Source organism: Staurois parvus, unplaced genomic scaffold, assembly GCF_062004578.1.
Source record: "Staurois parvus isolate SC_StPar_1 unplaced genomic scaffold, SC_StPar_1.0 ptg000261l, whole genome shotgun sequence".
NCBI lineage: Eukaryota > Metazoa > Chordata > Amphibia > Anura > Ranidae > Staurois > Staurois parvus.
The window spans coordinates 2,318,827-2,338,704 of NW_028318057.1; the positions used below are offsets into that span (position 1 = coordinate 2,318,827).

General features: G+C 39.5%; 1 protein-coding gene across 2 annotated transcripts in view; it reads right to left on the bottom strand.

Moving 5' to 3' along the window:
* Positions 1 to 220: 220 nt before the first annotated feature.
* Positions 221 to 19,878, bottom strand: part of FOXP4 (forkhead box P4) — a 109,686-nt gene continuing 90,028 nt past the window's right edge. For both annotated transcript variants that reach the window (XM_089681173.1, XM_089681174.1), the window contains 6 exons: positions 18,151 to 18,227; positions 17,951 to 18,052; positions 13,142 to 13,263; positions 9,025 to 9,091; positions 4,838 to 4,992; positions 221 to 2,864 (listed from right to left, as the gene is read on the bottom strand). In XM_089681173.1, coding sequence (XP_089537299.1) covers positions 2,729 to 2,864; positions 4,838 to 4,992; positions 9,025 to 9,091; positions 13,142 to 13,263; positions 17,951 to 18,052; positions 18,151 to 18,227 — 659 coding nt within the window. In that variant the 3' untranslated portion in view covers positions 221 to 2,728. The remainder of the gene's footprint in view (positions 2,865 to 4,837; positions 4,993 to 9,024; positions 9,092 to 13,141; positions 13,264 to 17,950; positions 18,053 to 18,150; positions 18,228 to 19,878) is intronic.

A 19,878-nucleotide genomic window follows, 5' to 3' on the forward strand; every position in this document is an offset into this window, starting at 1 on the left:
GTCAATAGTTATGCTCATGAATTGTGTAAATATGCCTATTATGTGATTTTAGAAAAGTAGGAATCTGATTAGTTGTTTTGGGTGACACGGTTTTATAAATAGATTCGTTATGTGTTTTAGACGTTTGTGACTTTATCCTGCACAGTTCATCATGTAATTGACTAAGCATAGCATATTGTATTTACAAACTCTGCTGTGGTTACACAAGTAGCAGCACATATGACAGAATTATATTTATTGCATTTTATATGGCAATATCCATACATTTTTTTTTTCATGCACCTAAAACCTATTTTACACGAGGAATCTGCACCAGGCGCACACGTGATGCTGAAAAAGTGCTGGATTCTTTAGACAGAGAACCCCAGCGCTATTGAGGTAACAAGTCCTACCCCTTCTAGCCTTTTTCTTCTCCCACCAACCAGCAGTATAGCGACACAAGACAAGGCCAGATTTAGAGGAAAGGGCACACGGAAAGGTCTGCAGTGTGTAAATACTCCTAATTACTGTTGTGCACGTGGAATGCCATGTACACTGGTTAAGAAATGTGTATCTAGCTTAAGTGAAAAATATCCACCTGACCTACAGCATAAAATCTCACAGAATAATGTAAGTTCATACTTACGGAGTGTAAATGCACACACTGCAATCAGCATGTAATACACTAACACTCGCCATTCATACTAGTATATGACGTGTACATAATCAAAATGAATACTTATATTTTGTGTTCACTCAAAAAAAAAAATCACAATGATTATTTTTCACAGTCAACAGGACTTTTGCACAAAGTGCATGGTCGTAATTATGGACTTACTGATGCCAGGTCTCACAGTGTATGAATGCAAACTGAAGAGATACAAGGTGAGGTGAGATCAGGTTCCAGCAAAGTGGGTAGGGACAGCAACACTTACTGTCTTAAGTACACTAGTACCTTTTGGTTTAGGGGCATCCTTTGTATTGTCTTTAGTGTTCAAGGAAAGTAAAGCCAAAGTAAGAGGTGGTCTGGTTTATTTGGCATGAATAGGTATCTTTGGTCAGGGAGGGGTAAGCGGATGCAGCACACAGGATGGAGGGTCCCATTAGCCCTTCACTTGTTCAGGAACTGTGTGTCCGGGCAGTGTTAATGTTAATAACAACAGTGGAATCAATGTGTACAAAGTGGCTGAGCAAAGGATGTACACATGTGCTATATGTTAAGTCTTATAGATAGTATGTCTCCATGATCAAGTCAATTTGTGTGGCAAAAAATATGCTTGGTAAACATGCTATGCCTAACAATGTTTAGGCATTTAAACATAAACCTTTGTAGTTGGATTACATATTATTGCAAACCTGGTGTCCCCAATAATTTCTTTATTGAGAGACAGCAAAACATATTTTAATGTCTGAGAGTGCTTCTGTCAATGATGCAATGCTATGTGCAATTAAATATGCTGTAAATTTCTGTTCATAAGTGCTATGTTTATATGAGTTATAAATGGTCTATTTTACCGGAAAGTTTACTAATCAGTTTTAACTCCTATGCCTGTCCTGTCATCCTACAGTACTCTTCATGCACAGTAATGGACATATTCAATTAAACAGTGAAAAACACAAGGTGGATATGCAAACTCCTTTAACAACCACTAAAAAACCAATCAACTGGTCTGACTTCAGTAAAGTAAATCTGATTGATGTTATTGGTTACTCCCCTTGGTATACTCTTTTTGTCACTGTTTTACAGTTATGCCTACAAACCCTGTTTTTCTGTGGGAAATATCTAACATCTTGGCAGGGTGTGCTCCAGGACAACAGGATTGGACAAACAGCCAATTAAGAATTCTAAAAACTAGATTAAATTAATGTAATTTATAAAGCAATATCCTAAATGAAAGTAATATTTGTTGTTCTTTCTTTTAGTAAAGTTTTGTTAATTTGGGGAAAACCTGGTACAAACGCTGCTCTTTTATGTGCACCTTACTAAGAGTGATGTATTGTTATAAAACATAACTGTGGTATTTTTTAAAATAGGTGGGTGCAGACAATTTTGAATGCCCCGAAGCAGTGCTTATCCTATTTTGTGGTGCACATATTCCCTCCATGGAATAAGCTACAGTGTTCTTCATCGTGTGCATTTGTCTAAAGCTAGTGTTTGCATTGAATCGTATGCATGTGCTTTATTTTGGAAATGTATGCATCCATTTCAGAGTGTACGTACCATATACTCACATTTGTGTGAGGAATGCCAGCAGTAACACTGATCCAAAACACACAGAAAAAATAAATAACAAAGTCTACTTTTTTGGTACCTTCAGAAACGACCAGAAATGAATCGCTAGTAAAGGGTATTTCAGACACCCAGTACTGCATTGCATTTTGGGATGGAGAAAGAAGTTCAGGCTTCTCCTAAATTCAGTTATGGAAGGACTTCAAATCCCCCCTAAAGCAAAGGGGTGTTTGAGGGATTTTTCCAACCCACCCCCCGAATAAAAATCTGGTCACAAATATTTCAGTGCCCTTTCCGTATCTGGTTGAGAAGAAAAGGATGGCGGGGTTTGCTCTGCAGTCCATAAGTCTTTGATGTGAAGTGCTGCCAGACGGAGGAAGACCCAGGAAATGGCAGGCAGTCAAGTTTAAAGTCTTTGTCAGTTACAACTGAACAGAGTTAAGGTAGAGGGTCATGTTGGTCTCTGGTGGAAGTGCTGGACTTTGGGGCAGAGGAGGTAACATCTGGGTGCAGAAACTATTAGGACAAGTCTTCCATAACTGTCTCTGGTTCCATGTCATGGTCCTCTGGCAGCACTGTGTTCTGGTTGGAGACTGAGAGGGAGGCAGGTCTCACTTCCTCTTCGGCTGGCTCTTCTTTGACATGAACAGATTGACTAAAATAAAATAAAAAAACACAGTCATAAAGCAGCTGACAAAAAATCTCAAGCCAAACTAATTTTTTAGTGAAAAGAGGTTGGAACCTCTGTTCATGCTGACATCCAGGACTCTGTTGGGGAGATTTTCCATCACTTTGCCTTCTGCTGACAACATTGTCATAGGACAGCCACAGACAGGAAAAAAAACATTATTTAGTAGAGTTGAGGGAGGCTAAACCACCATCAGGATTCTTTGGTGTCTGTATTCTCATTGCAGATTTTCATTTACTTCCTGCCTTGACAACATTTTCATCAGGATAAAAAGTGAGGTCAAATCAAGTAAACTAAATGAGAAGGTTTAAGATAAAGTATATATTACTGTGAAGCCTGCCCCTTAAATTTTTTATGGGCAAATCTGAATAAGAAATGTTCTGCGCATTTAAACTTCTATTTTTAAGTCCATTTTACCTCACTTTTAGCCTATTGTATTCTACCCTAACCTATGGGACGTAATAATTTTACGCACCACCCTCAATACTAATCACATGGACACACACATTAAAATTTTTTAACAAGAGTCGGTTTGATTTTAATTCATTATTTTTGTGCATTTAATTTTCTATTTTTAAGTTTTACATCAGGAACCTTACCAATCCTTATCTATTATGTACCCAATAGGTGTTATATGTACCTGGTGTTCACCAATCAGTATGCTATGTTTGTACAATGATATTAACGTGAATCAAGTAAGCGGTCTCTAATTTTATTCCGGATGATTGGGCTTATTAGTTTACCCAGGACCTCTGATGTATCATTTACATCTCATTATATTACCACTGGCAAACTGTATTGTACTCCAGTGTAATGGCCGCTATCGGCACGTACTGCGCATGCGCAGATCGCTCGTGAGGAGCGCATAATTTAACTCTCCCCCCTTTTTTATAATACATGGGGAATCACACAACCATCTTGAGTTATTTATACTCCATCAGGACCTTTTAGTTTATTGTCACATCGTCCCATATAAAATTCAGCACACTCAGGAGCCAGCTTACATGTCCTGGTACACTTCTTGCACATATACTGTAATTCCTTCATCTGAACACATTGTTCTCCAGTAAAATAGCCGCCGTCCATGCGCATCGCGCATGCGCGGACTGTTCGCGATGACGCGATATGGCGGACTGCGCATGTGCGACATACAGTATATAAGAAACGTCAGAACAGGAGGCACACTCCCTTTGATAACGTGCAAGCGCATGAAACGCGTTAGAGAGGTGCCCTACATCCTGTGACGTCACACCGCACGGCTCCTGTGGACGGCCGGCAGCCATTTTGGAATTCCCTAACATCAACTGCCTACTACTGCATGTGAGTACCTAATTCAAGTACTCTGTATATTTTACCCCTGTGGATAATAAAGTACTACACTATCAGATCTTTCTGTTGTTCTGGCTCGTTACTTCCGAGCCCCCCCCCCCCCCTCAAGGCTTGCTTGGGATGATCCGGTGGCCACATAAGGAATGGTTAAACTCCCCCTGCTGATGAGACGATTGCATATCCCCTGATATCTGGAGACCCTGAGGTTGCGATATTTGCCCAGCTGACTCAGGCCAGACGACCCTCTCTGTGATCCAGTTTCAATAGGCGGATGACCAGGAGTTGGTTAACACTCAAATGCGCAGTACCATTGTGCTTTCTGGTTAGTGCAATCTACACTCATCTCTGTGGGAGGAATACGGTCACAGAAGTCACTAAATTTTTTTACCACCTTACCTTGAAATTTTGCACGATGCACCGCAAGAACACTCTTGTTGGAGATATTTATCTACCATTATCACCATTTCTGGACGTTTAGATATGTTTAGATCGATCCTATGATCAAGTGGTGCTCACAATACCATTGTTTGATCATATGCACTTTATGACTATATGCATGTAATATTGAATTTTATTAGCGCTGCATGTTCTTTTGATATAAGAAATGTTACCTGTATTGCGGTGACAGACGTGGGCTGCTGCCATTACTGTTCCCAGGCTCTCCAGTGCTGGTGACATCGTCATGCCCACCATGAAGCCCACTGCCAGAGCTGTTGAGAGTTGGAGGGCTATTCATCAGGGGAAAACTACTCTCAGCGAGTGCAGCCTGTGAAGAAAGAGAATTGTAAAAGGAATTTCATTTATAGAGAGGAAAACACTTATATTCTACACATATATAAATATGTATACTAAAGAGTATATAGTAGGGCAAATAATCCGCTGAACTGTCAGTATATGAAAAATGACCACCCACAGGTGGCAATTTGAATATTTCTAAAGGCAGATTTATGAAATAAAATTGTGCCATCCAGCCACACTTGAATGCCTAGATTTGGTCCAACATCTTGGTATTTTCCCTGCTGTTTTAAACACACTGGGCCCAATTAGGTATACATGGTGGTAACAAGTATATTTGCTTGCATAAACATGTGTATGGTGTGCCTAGTAACCAGTAACCTATGTTTATTAGGGGAATAATGCATATTGAGAAACGCACACCTAGTATGTCTCCACTGTGCATGCAGCAATACAGTGAATTATAGCAGCTCGCTGTATCACTTCTTTTTATTTCTCCCCAGCAATCAGGATTCCAGGGCAAGAAAAAAGTGCAGGCAGCAGAGCAGCACAGAGCTGTTTGCTCCCTCTGGTGAGTGTCCAAATCAGACACTCATCAGAGGGAACTTGTTGCCTGCCTGCCTGCCTGCCTGCCTGCCTGCCGCTCCCCTCTGCTCAGCTAGGTAGAGACAGAAAACATACAGCTTCTCCCAGCTCAGTTTGCCTATGGTAAGCATCTATATATTAGAGGAAATCTGCCTGTTGTGCACATTTCTGCCTGGTAAGACCAGGCAGAGATCTGTGGCTAATATTTGCGACACATTGTAGCACAGATATTTGTTTAAATATGCAGACACTAAATTTAAATAAATAAATGAATTGCAATTTGTCAATTTTTGGAGCACAAAACACAAATTGTTTTTAACATAGGAGAACAATGTTGTTCATTGTTGGAAATGTTGAAAACACAATCATTTATCGGGTCCACTGTGTAATTTTCTGCTGCAGAGGGTGTATGCAAATACATTTTCAGCCTGATGTATTTTCTAGGAGTGCAAGTGAGCATGATGGAGCTCTATTAATTAGAATATAAATGATTTGCTATATGAAGATGTAAAATGAGCTCATAAGACATTGTTATGAATATGTCAAATGTTACTATGAGTTGCTTGTGTCAAAGGGAGATCATCTGTCCATGTGAGATTACAGTCAAACATTGGCATAAAGCTGCGGCTGCTGTAAGCCTGTCTTGACTTTGTACAAGCTTCCTGCCTGCAGCTGTCTACATGCACATGGGCTTCCGGATGCAGTTTTCAGCAAAATGCTTTCTGCACCATGGCCTATTTGACTGTGTGCATGAGGCCTTAAGAGTTAGAATTATTAAATTTGCACAAATGAAAGATTTCTCTATGTTACAAACAGCATTCAAATATAAAGTGGGTAAAATAGGTATTGAACACGTCACCATTTTCCTTGGTAAATATATGTCTAAAGGTGCTATTGACATGAAATCTTCACCACATGAAGAAAATTAAGTTCAGAAATTAAGTTATGTGTAATAAAATAGAATGGCACAGGGAAAAAGTATTGAACACACTAACTGAAATTTATTTAACACTTTGTACAAAATCCTCTGTTGGTAATGACAGCTTCAAGACGCCTCCTGTATGGAGAAACTAGTTGCATGCATTGCTCAGGTGTGATTTTGGCCCATTCTTCCACACAAACAGTCTTCCCATCTTGAAAGTTCTGTGGGCCTTTTCTATGAACTCTGAGCTTTAGTTCTTTCCATAGATTTTCTATTGGATTCAAGTCGGTGATTGGCCGGGCCATTCTAGCAGCTTTTTTTCTTTGAAACCAGTTGAGAGTTTCTTTGGCTTTGTGTTTGGGATCATTGCATTGCTGGAATGTCCACTCTTATTTCATCTTCATCATCTTGGTAGATGGCAGAAGATGTTTAGCAAGAATAAATTGGTATGCTTTTCCATTCATCCTTCCAATGATAAGAAGTTTACCAGTACCGTATGCTGAAAAACAGCCCACCTCCAAACTTCACTGTTGGTATGGTGTTTTTGGGGTGATGTACAGTGCCATTTGATCTCCAAACATGAAGTGTATTATGGCATCCAAAGAGTCCAATTTTGGTTTCATCTGACCAGACTATATCCTCCCAGTATTTCATAGGCTTCTAGGCTTGTCTAAATGTTGTGCAGCAAACCTTAAACGAGCTACAACCTGCTTTTTCTTCAGCAATGGAGTCTTGCCAGGTGAACGTGCTTACAGGCCATGGCGGTTGAGTGCATTACCTGCCAGGTCTTTCTAAAGCTTTCCATAAGTGGTCCTTGGCTCTTGGACAACTCTTCCGACAATTCTTTTCACTCCTCTGACAGAAATCGTGCGAGGAGCACCTGGTCATGGCTGGATTATGGTGAAATGATGTTCTTTCCACTTCTGGATTATGGCCCCAACAGTGCTAACTGGAACATTCAGAAGTTTAAAAAATCCTTCTGTAACCAATGCCTTCAGTATGTTTTGCAACAAGAAGGTTGCGAAGGTCTTGAGAGAGCTTTTTGCTTTTACCCATCATGAAATGTTTCTTGTGTGAGACGCTAGTGTAGAGACACCTTTTTATAGGCCATCAGTTGAGAATGAACCAACTGATATTAATTTGCACTGACAAGGGGCAGGATTGCTTTCTAATTACTGATAGATTTCAGCTGGTGCTTTGGCTTTCCATGCCTTTTTGCACCTCCCTTTCTTCATATGTTCAATATTTTTGCCCTACGTCATTCTATTTTATTACATATAACTTATTTGTTTTGATTTCTTTGTGTGTATGGATTGCATGGGTTGTTACCGATATGTGGTAAAATGGCATGTCAATAGCACCTTTAGAAATATATTTACTTAAAAAAATTGGTGACATGTTCAATACTTATTTAACCCGCTGTAAGTCTAAAGGATCAATTTACAAGTCTTAATACAAGGGTAAGGCTCTCTAACTTGAGTCCACATGACTGTGATTTTCAAATCCCCATGCTCAGCTGAAAATAACTGTCACACGCTGAAAATAAGTATATTTACCCAGATGTGCTAGCTTTGAGAGCTGAGCCTTAAGGGCCCCTTCACACCAGTGTGCAGAGACGGCAGTTTTTCTGCACACATTCTGCAAAGGCACAGCAAAATCATTTGTTCTCTATGTGCTCTGTTCACACCACAATGCTAGTATCATATGCAGATTTTTTCTGCACAGGAATCTGCAACTTGTATAAAACTCATTGAAATACACATGGAAACTGATGTAAACCGATATCTCTGCAAGAGAAATCTGCACATCAGTTTCAATCAGTTTTCATGTACATATAATGTGAATGAGCCCTAAGAATACTTTTTTTTTTTATTATTAAATTTCCAAAGTCAAGCCTTAAGGTCTTTTTTACCTGTCTGGTAGATAAAGGATACAATTAAAATCCTTCCTGCACAATTAGAAAACATATTATATGCAATGTAGGCCCATACCAGTAAGTGTAGACTTTCTGTTTTTCTAGGTATCCCCTGAAACATTATGTACATAATGGTTGATCCTGCCAATAAAAACAACTGAGGTTGACAACACTCTTCCTTCTGCAGTGAAATCACTACAATAGTGTGACCTTTGCTGGTGCTGTAGCTGCTTTGATGTCAGTACATTGATAGCCCTATCAGTAAATAGCTCCACCCACAGTCCTTTGGATTGAAAGCACATTGCAAGAGTTTAGGAAATTATGTAGAAGCCCTGCTTAGTGCCCCCCATCCCCACTCCAACATTGTCTAGCAGGGTGCACATGAAATACAGCTTCACAACTGCATTTAACATTAAGAGAGGTAATTTATATTTCATTGAAGACAATAACATGCAAAATTGAACTGAAATACCTGTTTATGACTCTGAGAGGAAAAAACATTACCTGGACATTAACACAGCTTGCCACTTACATTTTTGTTGGTGTTATAAATTATACTGCAGTGTGAAGCAGTTCTCTGTCCAGATACAACTTCAGTATGGACAAAAAGCAAGTGCATTTTTCATGGGGCTCTAGCTTACCTGATAACTGGCGTTTAATCCTCCATAGCCCAGACCAGAAATCATGTTTTTCACAAGTGTTGGACTTCTGTATTATTTCAAGAAATGCAGGAAAAAAAAGAAAAATCTGGTTATAGATAATTGTAACAAACCACGCGTTTACTTGGAAAAGGAAAAAATATTTTTGTTCCAGGCAGTTATCTAAAATGTGTTACTAGCAAAAGTGATCAGGTAGGACAAAGTTTCTTAACATTTTTAGAGAAAAACAAAAGCAGTGGAGCTATGCTGCCACCTGCTGGAGATATTTGGTATTCCACCACCCTAGTTCACAGAGTACATGGAAATGCATTATTAGATTAAATTATGTAATATTTTGTATAGCTACTTACTTAACTACTTTACCGATTTGTTCTATTTTTATTTTGGGCAATGCAAAATAATTTTCTCTTATTTTTCCCTGTTAAGCAACCTTTACCTCATTTTTTTAACCTCATTTTTTTAAATTTTGTAGTCAATTTCAGGGGTGGACTGACAACTCATGGGGCCCGCGGGCAATAGGGGATCATGGGGCCCCTGTGTCCTTGCCCAAGCTCAAAAAAGCCTATGAAAAAGGTACCAGGGGCATCTCATGGGGCCCCCTGCTGACCCAGGGCCCTCGGGCAGTGCCCGAGTTTCCAAGTGGTTAATTTACAGATCTGCAAAGGAAAGCTAAAGACTAAAAACATTTTCAGATAAGAGCTGGTGCTGAGCCACTGTGCTGAGATTCTGGGTCTTTTCACACTGTTCCTATGCTGGGAGATGGAGTCATAAACCTCCCACACTCAGCAACATATGTGGAATAAATACATCAAGGGACTAGCATGCTATGGCATCACTTATATTTGACCCAATGGAAAAACAGTGTTTTCTTGGATTTATGTTTGACTTAAACATGAAGGTAAAACATAAGGCTCACGGAGACTTAGTGCAGGCGCACAGTACACCTCCACTTGACTTTTCAAAGTTTAATTTACCATTTCCGTAATTTTTTTCAAGTTTCCATTTACCATTGCAAACAACTGGTTATGTAGCATATAAACAGCGTGAAGGCACTGCAGTTTTTTGATAAAGAGCATGAAAAAGTGAGGGTGATGCTTTGGTGTGAACTCAATTGGGTTTAGCCTTTCCGCAAACAACCTGTCATTTAAGTGCTGTGGATATCTTAGCTGAAAAACATATACTGGATACCTCCTTCTGGTCTCCAAGGGTAAGTAACCTTGAAAGGGGCTAAACAATATATAGGAAAACACACATTTTAAATAGAAAAAGAATTAGAGGTCACCTTGAAGTCATATGACCTGCAAACTCATTGTCATCAATCTCTTCTGTCATTTGTAAAAGTGAAAATCATATGACAAAAAGTATATACAATATGAGACAATCACGTACTCCTTCATTAGCCATAGGCTTTCATAATACCTAAATCTAATTACAGTTGTGCTCAAACATTTGCAGACCCTGGCAGAAATTGTGAAATGTTGGCATTTACACTCACCAGCCGCTTTATTAGGTACACCTGTTCAATTGCTTGGTAACAAAAATTACTAATCAGACAATCACATGGCAGCAACTCAATGCATTTGGGCATCTAGATGTGGTGAAGAGGATTGCTGAAGTTCATTTTGAGCATCAGAATGGGGAAGGAAGGGGCTTCAAGTGACTTTGAACATGGTATGGTTGTTGGTGCCAGACGGGCTGGTCTGGGTATTTTCAAAAACTGCAGATCTAATGGGATTTTCACGCACAACCATCTCTAGGGTTTACAGAAAATGGTCTGGGAAAAAAGAGAAAATATACAGTGAGCAGCAACTGTGTGGATGAAAATGCCTTGTTGATGTCAGAGGAGAATGGGAAGACTGGTTGCTGCGACATTTATATGGCAGGGTTAGAATTTGGCATAAACAACATGAAAGCATGGATCCATCCTGCCTTGTATCAACGGTTCAGGCTAGTGGTGGTGTGGGGAATATTTTCTTGGCACTAATAAAGAGGCCGGTGAGCGTATATTGAAAATATGACTGCTCATGCCAAAAAACTGTCTTTGATTTAAGGATAGTAATCATATTAAGCCATTTATTATCACATAGTTGTTTGGCTCCTTTTCAAATCATAATGATAACAGAAATTACCCAAAAGACCCTAATCAAAAGTTTGCATACCCTGGAATGTTTGGCATTGGTACAGAAAACACATGAGTTAAAATGGCAATTAAAGGTTTATTTCCCACATCTGTGGCTTTTTAAATTGCAATTATAGTCTGTGTATAAATAGTGAATGCGTTTTTTAGCTTTCCTGTGGATGCACTGGGCAGACTAAATACTGAGCCACTGAGCAGAAAAGAACTGTCAAAAGACCTGTGTAACAAGGTAATAGAACTTTATAAAGATGGAAAAGAATATAAATAGATATCCAAAGCCTTGAATCGGTTATTAAGAAGTGGAAATTTCGGGGATCTCTTGATACAAAGACAAGGTTAGGTAGACCAAGAAAGATTGCAGCCACAACTGCCAGAAGAATTGTTTGGGATACAAAGAAAATTCCACAGGTAACCTCAGGAGAAATACAGGCTGCTCTGGAAAAAGACGGTGTGTTGTTTCAAGGGGCACAACACAATGGTACTTGATCAAAAATGAGCTGCATGGTCGAGTTGCCAGAAAGAAGCCAATACCAAAAAAAACTGAGGTTACAATATGCCCAACAACACCATGACATGACTCACAGCTTCTGGCACACTGTAATCTGAAGTGACGAGATCAAAATAGAGCTTTAAGGTCACAATGATAAGCCCCATGCTTGGTGAGGTGTCAAAAGTGACAAGAATACCATCCCTACTGTGAAGCATGGTAGTGGCTCATTGGCATTTTGGGGATGTGTGAGCTCTAAAAGGCACAGGGAATCTTTTCATTGCATTCTTTTGTACAAAAGCTGTGCATGGTATGCTCTTGGGATTTCCAGCATGACAATGACTCTAAGCATGAGACCAAGTTGACTCTCCAGTAGTTACAGCAGAAAAAGGTGAAGATTTTGGAGTGTCCGTCACAGTCTCTGGACCTTAATATCATTGAGACACTCTTGGGGAGATCTCAAACGTGTGGTTCATGCAAGATGACCAAAAACTTTGCATGACCTGGAGGTAGTTTGCCATGAAGAATGGGCAGCTATACCACCTGCAAACATTTTGGGGCCAGATAGATAACTATTACAAAAGACTGCATGCTGTCATTGATGCTGAAGGCGGCAATACACAGTATTAAGAATTAACGGTATGCAGACGTTTGAACAGGGGTCCTTTCATTTGTTTACTTGTTGCCATGTCTTGTTTTATGATTGTGCCATTCTGTTATGACTTACAGCTAAATATGAATCCCATAAGAAATAAAAGAAATGTGTTTCGCCTGCTCACTCATGTATTGTATATTACTATTTCTCCAAGGGTATGCACATTTTTCAGTACAACTGTATTTGTGTTATACTTCTCTTTCTCCCTAAATATACAGTAGACACTTACCTTACTTATTAGGTACACCTTGCTAGGGCCAAGAAAATATCCCCCACACCATTACGCCAGTACCAGCCTGAACCGTTGATACAAGGCAGGATGGATCCATGCTTTCATGTTGTTTATGCCAAATTCTGACCCTACTGTTGCCTTTCTATCATCTCGAACAAGTCTGCCCATTCTCCTCTGACATCAACAAGGAATTTGTGTTCACACAACTGTCACTCAATTGATATTTTCTCATTTTCGGATGATTCTCTGTAAACCCTAGAGATGCTTCTGCGTGCAAATCCCAGTAGATCAGAAGTTTTTGAAATACTCAAGACAAGCCAGTCTGGCAACAACAACCATGCCATGTTCAAGATCACTTAAATGTCCTTTCTTCCCTGATCTGATGCTCGCTTTGAACTTCAGCAAGTCATATTCACCACATCTAGATGCCTAAATGCATTGAGTTGCTGCCATGTGATTGGCTGATTAGCAATTTGTGTTACCAAGCAATTGAACAAGTGTACCTAATAATATGGCCAGTGAGTGTAAATCCACTGAATTAGTATTTCTTTGCTAACACGATATGGATTTATTTTTGCAAGAACCCACCCTGTCATCTTTGGCGGCCTCCTCTTTTGGTATTCCAGCTCATCCACTGTCCACACTGCTCCTTTCACGTTTTCCACACGCACAAAGCATTTATGCAAGCTCAGGTTGTGACGAACAGCATTCTGCAAGAAGGCAATTAAGATATTGAAAGAGAAGCACCATACATTATCCAAAAGACTTATATACATGCTACCATCACAGCTTGGCAGTCAAGCCCATCATTTCTTGTCATGTTTTAAGGATAGCAAATATATAATATTCTATTGCCCATTTACTTATAATATGCTGATAATTAAACCCGGTATATTTTCTCATGAGCCAAAGCTTATACCATCTCTGATTAGCAAGGAGTTAATAGAGAGGCACAAATTGCAACATGTGCATATTATGGCCCTTTTCTGACACTCCCACACACAAATATGACCCCAATTTCAAAGCAGCAGCCCTTTCTCTAGTTGGAAGCCCTGGCTGGAGATGAGAGACTAATTCGTTAGGTTAAAACATTAACAGCAATTTGAGAGGTCAGTTGGGGGTCAGGCAAGCAGAGCTGAGACAGATGGGCAGGAGGGGGTATACAAAGAAAATGAGAAACAGAAGCAAAGGAAAGCAAAGAGGGATAAAGACAATAAATAACTTATTCATGAGATAAAAAATAACACATATATACAAGTCATTTATAAAGACAAAACTAGCTAAATTAATAATCATCCATTAAAACATACAATATAAGCAATAAGTCAAAAAACAGGTGTGATTTTTTTTTACATAAGCAATCAAAAATTAAAGGAAATATATGATTGGTTTTTAAGTAGGACACAGACACATGCAAAAAAAATTAGTTATAAAAATATCTTTAGCAGAGAACTGATTGAAATAACATAAACAATGCATTATCTTAATCGTACAGTACAGGACACAGGCATAGAAGTCATAGACCATGGATTTTATGTAGCTACTTTCAGGTGACTGGGCAGCAACAAAAGTTGCTGGGAATGCCCCCAGTGCACCCTCATATAACCCCACCCACTCCATTGGACCCCAGTTTCTGCTAGTGTTTCTTTTTTTATTTTCCTTCACTATATCTACTAACACTTCTATCAAGATCCAACTGCTTATTGTCTCAGGGACCACTAGCAGATTCAGGATCGGTTACCTTTGATGCATATCTTGGGAACATACCTGGAACCAGCAGCAGCGGGGTCATCCTTTAATGTTTGTTTGGGGCACTGGAGCCTGCATTTGGCGCTCATCTTGGCATGTGGTGCAATGAGTGTAGTTAGCTACAGGATGCCATAGAGGTACAGGGCTGTGGTCCACTTATATGGCATCCAGACCCTATGCCCACAGAGACAGGTGAAGTTTGGTCCCCACTAGAAACATGCATCTTGGATAAGGTAAGACAGGCTTTCCCTGTATTTGTGAAAGGGTTATGTTTTTACATGTAGGGTGTTATTCAGCTTATTGTGTCTGTAAATGTTTCTACTACATTGGCAGTAGGTAACTTTATTATAACTATAAATATTTTCTTAAATTTGGCATTTTTTTTCACACAGCACTGATGCTTTGGCAGTTTCCCTATGCCTTCCAGCTTCCGTTAAGACGCAAAAAGCACAACAGTTGGTCTCCCAGCTACTTGCTGTTCTAGAGCCGCAGGGCATCGGTCAACTCCTGGGCTACTGCAGCTCCTTTCCCAAACCCTCATACCCTCTCATCCACATTCATTTTGTGAATAATCCACAGGGGATCCCCTAATTTAAGCAATGCCAGAGATGAGGCACAGAGGTGCTGAAAAAAAAAAGCCTAATAGCCACCACTGGTGAATGAAGCTATATCCATTTGTCAGATCCTTGCTAACTGGACTGCCCAAATGAATAGAGAGAACAATCCTGTTTTTGAGGACCCTGTTCTGCTATAACAATTGGCAAACAAATTTGGCACTTCTATTTTGTGTTGATGACTTAGACCAGTGGTCTCCAAACTGCGGCCCTTGGGCTGGATGTGGCCCTTTGCCTGCCTTTATCTGCCCCTTGAGGCATTATTCCTGCCAATGATACCAACAATGGGGCATTATTCCTCCCACTGACACCAACTATTTCTCCACCTAATAACATTGTTCACTTCCACTGGGCATAGTCCAGCCCCCCTAAAGTTTGAAGGACAGTAAACTGGCCCTTTCTTTAGAAAGTTTGGAGACCCCTGCTCTAGAGAATGTACTTCTCCAGGTCTCTAGGATGGTGCTGCTTTTTGTGCATAAGTGATGATGAAAGCCTGTTTGGTGAATCCCTTTATAAAACTACCAAGAACGTCACTGAAGGAAAGTACTTTTACCCCCATAAAACAGTCTGAGCCTACTACTAGTAAGGCTACTACCACAGAAAGGGGTTCGTTCGCTCCACTCAACTTTTTTGCACTTGTGCCAGTCTGTATCAGATATGTTCTGAATCTTTGGGTTCAATTTGTCATTTTCAGGGGCTACAATACAGAATTGCCCCCTACTTGATCCCTACCCTCCAATCTGCCAGCTTTACCTCCATGACAGGCAGATTTTTGGACCATCCTGAGTCAACTTCAGACACACGTAGTGGTAAACCCATTTCCTACAAAGGAAGGTCCAAAGGGTTTTACTCAAACCTAGTCACAGTTCCAAAACCAAATGGAGGCATTTGCCCCAGATACAGATATCTGCATGTTCCTAAATTCCACATGCAGCCTGTAAGATTTGTCATTGCTTCTCTCAGATCAGGAGAATTTCTGGCATCAGTGAACACCCAAAATTCCTAGCTTCAAATTTCCATCTTTCCCACATACCAAACACTTTCTACTCTTTGGTGCTGGAGACCAACACTTTCAGTTTGTGGTCCTGCCATTCAGACTCTCCTCTGCATCAAGTCTTCACATATGTGCTCCTGGTCCTGCTAAAATTTCAGGGCATCCAATGTCACGAGGTACCTGTATGACCTTCTGCTGAAAGATTCCTCAGCCACAGTTCTGTCTTCCAACATCCATAAGACAATCCAGTATTTTCAAACTTTTGGATGGCTGATCAACTTCACAACTGCTTTCCTGCTTTCCCTTGAGTATATGGGATTGATCTTGAATACAGCCCAGCCCAAAATCTTCCTTCGACAAGAAATGATTGCTTCTCTGATATCCAATTGTTGGACCACTATCCATGCATCCCTCAACTCACTTCTGCATGGGGGTTCTGGACCTTATAGTGGCCTACTTGGAGGCGGTTCTTTCTGCTCAGTTCCACTCAAGACCTTTGCAGCTCCATCTTCTCACAATGTGGGACAAGCAGATCCTTTTGTTCCCGGACATACTGATGCGATTTGGGAATTGAAATTGCACCTGAAATTGCATCTAATGAATTTCAGTGTCTAACATTTGCAATTTGCTGTAGCGTGATTTCCAAAGTAGTTCTTGCATTGTTTTTTCTGCAGTTTTGTTGCGATTTCACATACATAGAATACAATGCAAATCGCAAGAAATCATTCAAAATATTCACAAGTAGCAATAAAGTCTTCAGAAATCGCTCCTGAAGTTGCGCTGAAATTGCACACAAATCCCGTGATTTTAAATCACAGCGGTGTGACCAGTGACTTATCTGGATTGCCAACTACTGCAGTCTAGTCAGGCAACAATCTCCTTGGCATGGTGGATTTCCATTTCACACCTTCGAGTCCAGCAAATTGTTCCATCCTTGACCCTAGAAGTTGCTAATGATGAACACAAGCTTCATGGGCAAGGAGAGGGTCTACAGATCACTGACTGTCTAGGAAACCTGGTGCCTAAAGGAGTCAATGCTCCCACCATTCTCACATCGCTTGCTGCCATTAATTACCGTTTTTAGGATGGAACATGTGACATGTTCCCAATGCTGCAGCCACTGCCTGGTTCCCCCCCCCCCCCACACACACAAACACACCGCCTGTGACAGCAGGGCTCCACCCTCATGGCTGCGTCATTCATTCAAAGTGTCCTGTGAATGAATGAACTACAAGTCCTGACAGCCTTAGTGGCTTATTATTGGCTTGTAGTTCTCAATGAACTACCATGACACTGTGGAGTGCTGTGGTAGATCAATGAATCTTCCTCTCAGTATGTCTGCTTTCCCGTACATCCTGTATAGGCAAGCAGACATACTGACAGGTCTGCAGAAGTACATGGCACCAGCAAACTGCTGATCACTGATGCAATGCTTTACAGGCTCAAGCAACAAAACAAAAAAATAAATGCACACTTTTTTACCTGCAGGAAAATGTGCATTTATTATTTTTGGTCAAAAGGTGAACTTATCCTTTAAAATGGTATATTGCTTCAGTTTAAACATTTGATATGTTTTAAATGTATTATTGTGAATAAAATAAGGGTTTATGAGATTTGCAAATGATTGCATTCTGTTTTACTGTAGATTTTAAACAGCATTCCAACTTTTATGGAAATGGGGTTGTATTATGAACAAAAGCTGTCCCACTGCTTTGTCTGTTTGCCTACTACAACTACTACTACATAGACCAGTGCAACATTCATATTCAAATTCTATTTTCTTTACCCAAGCAGTTATATTTTTATGATGATAACCAATAAAGTAATGAGACCTACAGTATGTGCAATTTATAGTGCTTTAAACACGCTACTCTGTAGCATCATACACTTTGTAATTATTGTAGAACTCTGAGTAAACCTTTGCTGGATTAAATGATGATTAAGTTCCCAGTAGAAGCTTTTCATCCATAAACATTTAACAGTAGTGAAAGAGAGTGTGAAAAGACTGCACTCAAGTATAATACAAAGGATCCAACTTACTTTCCATGTGGCTGTGTTTCTTCTAAAATAGGCAAACATGCGAGTAAACCAATTGTAGATCTCATTTAAAGTCAGTTGTCTGTCTGGTGTGTCTAGAATAGCCTGTAGGGAACATCAGAGATTAGTTAAAAATTAATAATATGATACCAATATATGCTATGTGCCACTCTTTCATTTCTTTCTTATCTCAAAGCTCTTACCTGTCGTATGAGTGAGGCATATGTAAACGGTGGACGGACTTCTGCATTTTTATAAAATTCATGATTCTGTGCAAGCTCTATGACAGAACACAGAAAATCAAGAACATAACAATATTAATGGCATAGACACAAATGGCAAATGTTTAATAAACTTTATAATGTCAGAAAACAAAACTTTGTGCACATAGTTTTAATATATCATGTGATAAATACATCATAAAACTTGTAAATAGACTTCCAAGTGCCAGAAAAGTTTGTTTTAAAAACCCCCACAAAGTGTATTACGTGGTGAATTTAATGGCAAATTTGACCATAGACATACACAATAAAAACCATATGCTGCATAATCTCAACAGTGTTCCCAAAGAGATACATAAAAACGTGTTTATTAATAATAATAATAATAATAACCATAATAAGTAAAATTAATTAAAGCAAATTACAGCCCACGAGGCCTGTTTCTAAAAACGTTGGTATACTGATGGTTGTATGCAATTTCTGTGTGCAGGATTGGGAGCCCATTTATTAGCTGTGTTTCTCCATATATAAAAAGGATCAAACAGCTAACTGACAAACTGGAAAAACAGCAAAACAAAATGCTATATTTTGGAAACCTCCATGTTTCCATAACATCCTTCTATTAAATAAAAGTCCAAAGTGTGGTTAACTTGCTCACATTATAAAGATAATAGATCTCAATAAAAACAGAGGGGAAAGTAGATGAATTGTCCTTAACGACTCACAATATAATCTCACCTAGAAAAAAAATGATATTTTGACATTTTCCTTTTTCAGTATTTATGTGTGGGCCCAGCCTTTCCTACATGAAAGGATATGATTTAAGCTTAGGAGAAAGCAAACATGCTTTACACAACAGTAAAGAACTGTGAAGAAGTGAAAAATAAAATGTGCACTATTTTTTTTAATAGTGTACATCTTAAAGCTGAACTATGGGCAAAATAAAACATCCAATTCATGCAGTTTCATTTACAATGTCATTAAGTGTACTTTTAAAAAAAAAACTATTATCTCAGTCTGACTTGATATTCACCTCTTGTAGTCCTCTGTACAACACAGCTTAGACTTCTAGAGGGAGAAACAGCAAATGAGCTGTGCTGCAAAACCCATGTGCGTTAGCATAATGGCAGGAGCAGAGTGACAGAGAAATTTACTCATCATTGCTTCTCCGTCACAGTCCATTCACAAACTGGGGGCAGGGATGATACCCAATTGTAATACTTAACTGCAGGCTGGTTGTGCGGTCTTGCAGGGCTGTGCAACTATCAAGAATGAAATATAAATATTTCACTGGTGTATTTAGCTGCTTGCTTGGAGTTGGTCTTTAAATCAAAAACTGTATATAAGTATTATACTGTAATTTAAACCATCTATTTTTCTAGTGTTAGGCCTTATGCGCACAGCAAAACCCAGCTTTTACAGGCATTTTTTACAAGTTTTTCAGTCTCTAAACGCATCTCTATGATAGCCTATGTAGTCATGCACACATAGGCGTTTACAGGCATATTAGAAGAGGAGCATTTAGAGGTTGAAAAAAGGAACACCACCAGTGTTTGAGCAGAAAAAAATGCTGAACGCGTGCAACTGGCCCTAAAGGCTAAGTGCATTTAGCACTTGGGCATTTATTCATTTCAGTGGCCAGAAATAAATGTATATTCTGACCAATGAATGATAGCCCAAATGCTCCTAAACGTGTTTGCAAAACATGGC